Source organism: Macaca mulatta, chromosome 19 (assembly GCF_049350105.2).
Source record: "Macaca mulatta isolate MMU2019108-1 chromosome 19, T2T-MMU8v2.0, whole genome shotgun sequence".
NCBI classification, from domain to species: domain Eukaryota; kingdom Metazoa; phylum Chordata; class Mammalia; order Primates; family Cercopithecidae; genus Macaca; species Macaca mulatta.
Genome location: NC_133424.1, coordinates 45983557 through 45993399, shown reverse-complemented (window position 1 = coordinate 45993399; position 9843 = coordinate 45983557). Strand labels below are relative to the sequence as shown.

The 9843-nt window shown below is 41.3% G+C and overlaps 1 protein-coding gene across 28 annotated transcripts in view; it reads right to left on the bottom strand.

Moving 5' to 3' along the window:
- Positions 1–8817, bottom strand: part of ZNF181 (zinc finger protein 181) — a 103711-nt gene extending 94894 nt beyond the window's left edge. For 3 of the 28 annotated variants that reach the window (XR_013410466.1, XR_013410465.1, XR_013410464.1), the window contains exons 1-3: positions 7936–8817; positions 3748–3868; positions 3405–3500 (exon numbers count right to left, since the gene is read on the bottom strand). Coding sequence is in view for 21 of the 28 variants with exons in the window: in XM_015123530.3 (XP_014979016.1) it covers positions 950–2415; positions 3405–3503; positions 3748–3868; positions 7936–7944 (1695 nt within the window). In the remaining 7 variants the exon portion in view is untranslated. Of the gene's footprint in view, positions 1–179; positions 2416–3404; positions 3504–3747; positions 3872–6771; positions 6877–7935 lie in introns of those variants that run through there. The other 25 variants (XR_013410462.1, XR_013410461.1, XM_015123530.3 and 22 more) reach the window with 24 other exon arrangements.
- Positions 8818–9843: the final 1026 nt, after the last annotated feature.

Here is a 9843-nt window from a genome sequence, read left to right as displayed (position 1 = left end):
CTCGGCCTCCCAAAGTGCTGGGATTACAGGCTTGAGCCACCGCGCCCGGCCCAAAATACTGCTATTCTTAGTACAAAGAGCAGGTGATTTTTCTCTAGGTTTGCTAGTCTCCAACTAAAGGCTATGCTAAGGCTAATCTTAGTGAAATTTTTTTACAAGAAATAGTCACAGTAAAAGAGTTTGTGGTATACAAAATGATTTTATTAGATGCCAAAACTTTTATTAACATCACTTTATTTCTTTTGCAGCTTTAATTTTCAACATTATAACACTGGCTCCTCTGGGTGACTAAATATCTTCACATGTCCACTAGCTAAAAAGAATTTCTAAGTATAACTCAACTGAAACTGAAAGCTACTGCTCTAAGAAATGCATATTATAATGTTTATTTGCTCTCCTGTAGAATCCAGTTTACAAATAGCATGACTGCAAAGATTTACACATAATTCCTAAATCCTTCAGGTTGTTCTACCATTAATCTTCTGATGTGTAGCAAGATAAAACACTCTTAGTGAACACTTTGCTACATCTCTTAAATGAGATTTCTCTCCATTTTGAGTTCTCTGCTGTAGAATAAGGGATACACTTGGAACTGAAGACTTCCCTCAATTTCTAAATTTTCTACATTCATACAGCTTCTCTCCTGTAGGAGTTTGTAAAAGATTCCTATTGCCTAGTCTTTCCCACATTTGCTACATGTACAGGGTTTTTTTCCTAGTGTAAGTACACTTATGTCAATTAAGGGATTAACACTGACAAAGATTTTCCCACATGTATGGTCTTCATATGATTTCCCTACAGTATAACGTCTGATAAACAAACAGGCCTACATCTTTGCTAAAAAGTCTTCCTACAGTCACCACATTCATACGACTTTCCCCAGTATAAATTTTTCTAATGTTAAATAAGGGAGAATCTAGGAATGAAAATTACCATGATAAACACTGCTTCATATGGTTTCTCTTCTGTAAGGTTTCTCACATGTATAGTGATTCATATGGTCTAAAGGCTTTTCCACACTTACCACATTATTGGGTTTCCCTCCATTATGTACTCTTTGATGGGCAGTAAGATTTGAGCCTTTGCTAAAAGCTTTCCCACACTCATTACATTTATATGGCTTTTCTCCAGTATGAATTCTCTGATGTACAGTAAGGTTTGAACTACAGCTGAAGGTTTTCCCACATTTAATACATTCATAGGGTTTCTCTCCAGTATGAATTCTGTGATGTTGAAGCAGGGATGACCTATGACTGAAGGCTTTCCCACATATACTGCATTCATAGGGTTTCAATCTAATGTGATTTCTCAAATGCATATTCAGTGATTCAAGCTGGTTGAAGGATTTCCTGCATTTCTGACATTCAAAGGGTTTTTCTTCAGTATGAATACTCTGATGCTGAACAAGAAATGAGAGGCTACTAAAGACTTTGAGACATTTGTTGCATTCATATTGTTTCTCCATAGTGTGAATTCTTTGATGTCGAGTAAGGTGTGAGCTACAGCAAAAAGCTTTCCCACATTCTCTACATTCATAAGGCTTCTCTCCAGTATGGATTTTCTGATGGTGAATGAGAGATGACCTATGAATGAAGGCCTTTCCACATATACGACACTCATAGAGTTTTTCTTGCGTATGAATTCTTAGATGTTCAATAAGATGCGACACACGACTAAAAGACTTTCCACAGTTCATACATTCGTATGGTTTCTCTCCAGTGTGAGTGCTCTGATGGTTAGTAAGTGATGACACATGGCTAAAGGCCTTCCCACATTCAACACATTTGTAAGGTTTCTCTCCACTATGGCTTATCAGATGTCGTGTAAGGGATGAGCCATGGCTAAAAGTCTTCCCACATTCACGACATTCATAGGGCTTCTCTCCTGTGTGAATTCTCCAATGGCGATTGAGGATTGACTGTTTGCCAAAGGCTTTCCCACATTCACTGCATATATAGATTTTCTCTCTATTACAAGTTTGGTGAAGGGTAAGAGATTTGCTCTGGTGGAAGGCTGCCCCACTTATACTAGAATTCAAAAGTTTCTTTCCACCACTGATTTTCTCATTTTTTACAACTGACTTTTTTGGTAAGTTCTTCTTTAATATAGCATATTTGTGTGAATTCCCTTCAGCAGAAATTTTTTGTGTTTCAAAAAGAGTAGACTTTGAATGAAAGGTGTAAATACTGTCTGGAGTGGGGCTTTCTCTAAAGGTGAGAGTTGCTGGTCTGAAATGCTCTACCTGACTTCCATGCTTCCCTTCCAACTTCTCTATATATTCCAAATTCTTCTTAGAATTTGAAAATTCATAACTTTGTTTTACAACTTTTTCTATTATTACTGTTTGGGGTGAATCTTCATCATAAATATCCTTCTTTGTTGATAATTCCTTGCTTTCCCATCTTGATTCCCAATCTGAAATACATCAAGAAAGTAAAGCACTGCTTTTTTTTTTTTTTTTTTTTTTTTTTTACTTCTTGAAAAGTAACTTCTATAGTGGAATTAGGAGAACTGGATTAGAAATGAAGCCCCCACAAAACACATAGCTCTGACAACTCAAATATTTCAATGATTTCTGAACAATGCTCAAATGGAGCAGAGAATACAAAGTTCACAGAAGTAGGAACAGAGTGTGATAACAGAAATGGGAAAAATACATGTAATGAATGAAATAGTATGGAAAAAAAGGAAATTATCAAAATAAAATGTGGAAGGCATTCTGGATTCCAAGCCATCATTTTGTGCCTATATTCATGTGTGAAAGACTGCATTTTGTCTCATAGCCTTTTTCTCCAACATTCAATTAATCTCAATTTGCTGCCAGATTAACACACTTAAAATACAGAATTGATATTTCTACTTTAAACAGTTTCAGTAAAAACAAAATAATCTAAATGCTCTTTATATGTGACAAAGATTTAGGCTTTCCGAGGTTATGAAGAAACTGTGTGAATCATGTCATTTACCGGACATTAGAAAATATTATTCCTAGAAACATCTTTATATATGTTCGTTTTTTCCTCTAATATGTTCATATTTCATCTATAAGGCTCAGCTTTAGAAAAGTGATTTCTCATCTAATTGACAGCTTTTCTTAGCCTAAAACTATCAGTAGGTTTTTCTTTAAGTAGATTTAAGAAAGAATAATTTGCCTTACTTTGTCATGAACAGAGTAACAATTGAATTATTATGATGGCAAAAACCTCTAACCCTGATTAGATGACATGAGTAACACAGATAATAATTTGGGATAGAGGAACAATTGTTTTGAAAATCTAAGCTAAATATCCCTCAATTTTTCATTTCTATCTGAGATCTTTGAAGACAGTATCCCTAAAATGCTTCCACACTCTCTATAAACATCTTTAACAAAATCTTCCTTAGTCTCGTTCACCATGACTCACCTGGAATCATACCTTTTGACAGTTTTTTCTCCACCATCCAGGGCTCTTTTCCATCCTCCAATAACATGATCACATATGGCTTAGTTACGGAAAGACCTGCTTACAGGAAGAATATAGAATTGTTTAAGCTGTGGTCCTCTATTATGAGAGGCATCACATGAGGGACCACAGGAAGGGATGAAGGGTGTTCACTGAAATGGAAAGATAAGCTTCAGGGGCACAACAGAGCCGCACATTTCTTTGGGAACATGCTACAGAAATTCAGCCATTTACTTAGGAGGATCTCCAGCAATTCAGAGTGGCAAAAGAGCCCCTAATGGAGTGGAAGGGGTGATATCCTTACCTACAGAGACCAGGTTCTCATAATTCTGGACCATCACATCCTTGTATAAGTCCCTCTGAGCAGAATCGAGCCATCCCCACTCTTCATGAGAGAAGTCTATAGCCACATCACTAAATGTCACCTGAAATAGCAAATATATTTAGGCTCATGCATAGCCCAGGCCTCTTCTGTCACTGAAGAAAGGGTAAAATTAGCCTGGTTGTGGGAGAAATGGAATAAGATTCAGGAATTGTGGCAATGATTGGGAATGTGATCTCAGTTAAGTAATAATAGGACAGTATGTAGTTGGAATTACTAAACCATAAGGGGGACAGGTATGTGATTAGAATTATTATACAATAAGGGTGAGAAACAAATATGAGAGCTTTGCTTCAGGAGAGTTAATTTTGCTAAAAGTTACAGAAATACACGAATTTTTAAAAATCAGTATTTGACATTTGACAGCACAGGGTCAAGTATTTAGTTATATCTTTTACAGCTTAAGTGCTAGGTAAGTAATTTAAAAAATGAGGCTAAAGCGATTGTCTCTCAAATGGGATACTCAGGATGATCCACTAAGGCTCACAAAAAATGGGCAACCAGGTGTGGTGGCTCACACCTGTAATCCCAACTACTTAGGAGGCTGAGGCAGGAGAATGGCTTGAACTCAAGAGACGGAGGTTGTGCCACTGCACTCCAGCCTGGGTAACAGAGCAAGACTCTGTCTCAAAAATAAAAAAAAATCTTTATATTAAAGACTGATAGACATACACTGTTATGGTTTGATTGTGACCCCCAAAAAGCATGTATTGAACTTAATCGCCATTGTAACAGTTTTGAGAGGTAAGACCTTAGGAGATGATTATGCCTTGAGGGCTTTGCCCTCATGAATGGATTAATGTCATCATCATTAGGACTGGCTTATTTAATAAATGCATTTGAGCCCCTTTTTGGTTCTCTCTCTTCTCTTCACCCTTCCACCATAAAAGGACACAGCAAGAAGGCCCTTGCCAGATGCCTGCCCCTTGATCTTGGACTTCCCAGGCTACAAAACCATGAGAGGTCAATTTCTATTGTTCATAAATTGCTCAGTCTGTGGTATTCTGTTACAGCAGCACCAATGGACTAAAACATACATATAACTGATTCATAAACAAAAAAGAAAAATATATTTATGGTGTATACTTAAACTTTGTACTGACAGACATTTAATAATTAAAATATGAGACCTCTGAGTGAAAAGACTGAAGGATGGTTTCATATCATAGATCAGGTGTCTCTAACCCCCTGGGCCACAGACTGGTACCGGTCTGTGGCCTGTTAGGAATTGGGCCATAGAGCAGGAGATGATTGGGAGGCAAATGACTATTATCACCTGAGCTCCACCTCCTGTCAGATCAGCTATGGCATTAGACTCTCATAGGAGCACAATCGCTACTGTGAATTGCGCGTGCAAGGGATCAATTCACACCCCTTATGTGAACTAAACTAATGCCTGATGATCTGAGGTGGAACAGTTTTATCCTCAGAACACCACCTCCCACTTCTGTGGGAAAACTGTCTTCCACAAAACTGATCTCTGGTGCCAAAAAGGTTGGGGACCACTGTCTTAGATAGTCCTTAAATAGGACCTGAAAGGAAAGGGAAAAAAATAAAAGGGTACATTTCAAAGAAAATACTCTAAGGAAATGCTCACAGATGTGCTTAGAAATTCCTTTCAATAGTACTCATTTCACAATATTACTTAAAATAGTAAAACTTTGGAAGCTTCAATATTCAATAGTAGTTTATTGGCTAGTTAAATTATATTATGTACAAAAAATATATCCATTTAATACAGCATTATTACTGTCTTTGATTTGTGAAACAAATTGCTTGCCTGTGGTAATTTTTTAGGTCTGACAGTTAATTCAGTATTGTATTACATTATTTGGATATTTTGCATGCATATTCACCAGTGATACTGGTCTTTGGTTTTAAAGGCAGAATTTACTTTTCCCAGGTGTTGGGAAAATAATTAAAATTCAAATCTCCTGCCAATGGCAGAAAATCCTCTCCACAAATGTAGAAAAAAACACAGTTTTATTACTTAATAAGCATTAAATCAATTGTGATGTACTTCACAGGCAATCCACTAATGAGATTAAAAGGACAGGAAGAAATCTCATCTTTTTTATAGCCAAGCAGATACAATCCAATACATACATTTTCCAAATAATCAAGTAAGACCTGACAGTTCAATTTGCTACACATAATTTATCCTAAATTCATCTGTTAATTGTAGTTGCCACTGTGTTAGTTAATTCCCTTTATCCCAAATCAAAAAAACATTTATCATAGCTTTATGATGAACAGGTTATTACAAGTTAGAGCCAGGGATTACAAGTTCTTCCCCTTCAGTTGCCTGGGCAGCCTGGGGTGTTCACTCATCTCTGTCCCCAAAAGAACATAGGATATCTATCCTAGCACTTATTTTAACTTCTTATGCTTTCTTACTTTTCTACCAGTGCTGCAATCCTCAATACAGTAGCCACTAGGCAATTTGGCTACATACATTTAAATTAATTAAAATGTAAAAATAAAATAAATAAAATTTAAAATTCAGTTCCTCAGTTGCTTAAGCCACAGTTCAAGGACTCAATAGTCATACAGGGCTGGTGGCTACCGTACTGACCAGCACATGTGCAGAACACTTCCACCACTGCAAAAAGTTCTCTTAGACAATACTGTATTAGAACATGAAGTCCTGTGTGTCGGTGTACACCGAAATTCATCTACAACTTTTCCTAACAGGTACTTCACAAGTGTTTAGAAGATGAACCAATTAATAATTTTGGCATGAGTTCACTTTAGCTGTTACTTTTTTCTTGCTGTCGCCAGGCTGGAGTGCAGTGACATAAACATAGTTCATGAAGCCTCATACCACAGGGTTCAAGAAATTTTCTCAACTCATCGGCCTCTCGAATAGCTGGAAAAAGAGGCATGTGCCACCACACCAGTTTTTCGATTCTAATTATCTAATTTCTCCAAGAAAACAGACTTCACCCAACATGTACATCTGCTATTCATGTTCTCTCCTGTGCAAGCTTCACGTTCCATGCCATGATTCTGCCCCATCAGTTCTTCATTACTCATCTTATTCACTCAACAATTACTTACTAAGCATCTATTTGGTGCCAGGTACCACTCTGGGTACTGAAGCTATAACAGACAACAAAAAAGAAAAAACATTTCTCCCACCAGGAAGAGGCAAACAATGAGCATGTGCGTATACTGAATATACAGTACATCAGCTAGTGAGTGACACGTGCCGTGGAAAACAACAAAGCAGTGATGGAGAAGTGGAAGTGCTAGGCGAGAGAAGATGACCGCAATTGCAAATAGGCGTTCAGGGACGCTTTTCTGAGAAAGTAACCACGGAGCAAACACAGGAAGAAGATAAGAATGCAAGCTTGTGCCTATGTCGGGGAAGAATATTCCACGTGGATGGCACAGCAACTGGTGACAGTGGCTGGAGCTCACAGGAATGAGGAAGCAGAGAAGGAAGGTGGGATCAGAGAGGTAATGGCCTAATTGTACAAACAGGTCATTGCAGAAGTAACTCAGAGCCACTGAAAACTTTTAGGTTGAGGAATGATAGGAATTGATATAACAGTAGGGTCACAATAACAGCTGTACTAAGAACAGACCGATGAGGGTTAAGGGCAGATGGAGGGAATCCAGCTAGGATTCCGCAATAATCCAGGTGGCTTTATCGCTAGCACTACCGGGGTGGTAGTGGTGGTGGTAGTGATGGGGTAACTAAGGGTCAGATTCTGTATACAGCGTATAACTTAGTTCCAACTAGAGGATCTGAGAGTTATAAGTCAAAGGGAGAATCAAGGATGTCGGCAAACATCTCTTCACTTGAGACTACATGGTACAGTTTTGACAATCATAAAGCAAATAACCTTACATTCCAAAGCTGCATTGTGAATTGTAGTTTTAAAACGTTGGCAAGACTAGAAAGTCTTCTAGCAGAAAACTGTAGAATAGAGGACCACTGGGTGAGGAGGACAATACCTTGTGGGCTCCATCTTTCCTATATATATGGATGGAACCATAGATTCAATCCCTTAAATAGACTTAATTAGGTGGGAACAGGCAGGAGAAGCAAACACACAGTCCTGATAAAGTGTTTCAGGAAGATTTGGGGACACACTGACTTACCTGAGACATTACTCTGCAATTTCCCAACAGCCAACAGAGTCCTCTTGCCAGGCTCTTATCTTAGAGATGGGCAGTGTCCTGAGGGCACAGAAGGGCAGGGAAAAGCAGTCATGAAAAATCAGGTTTATCTTGCGGCACCTGTGACACACCATAATGGAAAAGCACACTGGTAATCACTCTCCAGGGCGTCAATCTCTCCCTGGGAACTAACAGGTTGTTTCTCCGCAAGGGCTAACCGTTTACCAGGTGCCACCTGCGGGGAAAATCAATTATTCTGTACATAAAAGCCTCATAAAACAACGGTAACAACTATCAGCTCGTTCGATCTTCATTACTATGCATGGTCGGCATTCACATTATTCCAGATTTCTTTTTAAACAATGACAAAACTGAAATTCCAAGATACCGAACCCATTTGTTCAAGGTTACACAACTGCAAAGCGCCGGCTTCATGACGACATAACCCAAAGACAACTGTGGCTGGCGTCTGCTCACGCGCCCACTTCGCTCTCACAACAGCGCCAAGATGTCGGCGCCGTCATCACCCCGCGTTTACACAGGAGGACAAGGCGGCCAGGAAAAGCCAAGGCACCGGCCGGGGTCACACCGCGGGGCAGACCCAGGGCCTGAGCCCCGCCGCCGCCCCCGGGACTCACACTAGCCGGAGTCCTCAGCGGGGCCTCACCGTCCCCGCAGGCGCCCCGAGCCCGCACCTCTGCGGACCTGACGCCCCGCGTCGCTGGTGAACGGGCAACGGCCGCCGACCTCCGGGAACGACACTGCCCAGAATCGTCCCTGAGCCTAGGAGTCGCCGTCAGGCCTGAGGCTACCGCGGGACGGACCCAGTGCGCAGCCCACAGCCGATCGACATTTCCCAGAATCATCCGCGAACCGCCGGCACCGGAAGACCACGCTTCCCAGGAGTCTCTGCGGCCGCGCGGACCTGGCGCGCCGCGGGCAAACCGGTCTAGGTTTCCTAAGAAACTAAACCGCCTGGGACTGTTGTCCCAGAACCGGCCAGTTAGGACCATGCGCAAAGTGTCCTGGGGCACACAGTCATCCTGTGGTGAAAGATACACCTCGGAACCAAGGGCTACCCTCTACTTTTGAGGACAATAGCGCCAGGACCAAGAAACTACACTTCCCAGAAAACCGTGCGGCCATGGCAAACTCTTTCTGGGTCAGCGTGGGCTCACACCAATATTTCTTTCCGGGGGCGTGGGGAGACCTTACTGGTACCGCGCGAGCTCTCGCCTTTGCTAGCAAAAGAGCTCCTCTCTTGCCAAACCCTGCTGCTACGCTGTCCAGCTTCTGTGGTATTTGAGGTTTTTTTGGAATGCACTTGCCGGAGACTACAGCTCACAGAACGCCCTGGGCTGGACTGTGCCAGCTGTAGTTCGCCAAGGACATTTCTTGGAAATGCATGCGGCCACGTATCTGTGACACAAATGGGCGTTCTCATGTGCGTTAAGCTCCGTGGAAGGACTTGGAAATACGGAACTTGAGAGAGCGCTGGGAGGACACAGACCCTCATCCTGGGAGGAGTCACTCCTCCCGCAGCCATCGAGCCTGACCCCCTCTCTCACCAGAGGCGCTTCTTAGACCCTGACCTTGCCCGGCCCACCCAAAGGGGCAATGGACCTCTTTGTATGCAAGCCAGAGCAGTCTACTGTTGGTGTATATTTGAATTTTTTACTTTCTTTTTAATATTTAAATTAAATTTTAATTTAATGCTGCCTCTGCCTCTGAGAGAGACAGGGAGAGATAGGGGAGGCCTGGAGTGGGGGCCCTGGGGGACAGGGATAGGGGACCCTTCCTCACTTTGCACAATCTGGGAACCCTCCCCAAGGGGAACATAAAGCTGCAGTGGAAGAGCACTGGCCTAGTGGGCTTCGTCCTGGGGACAAA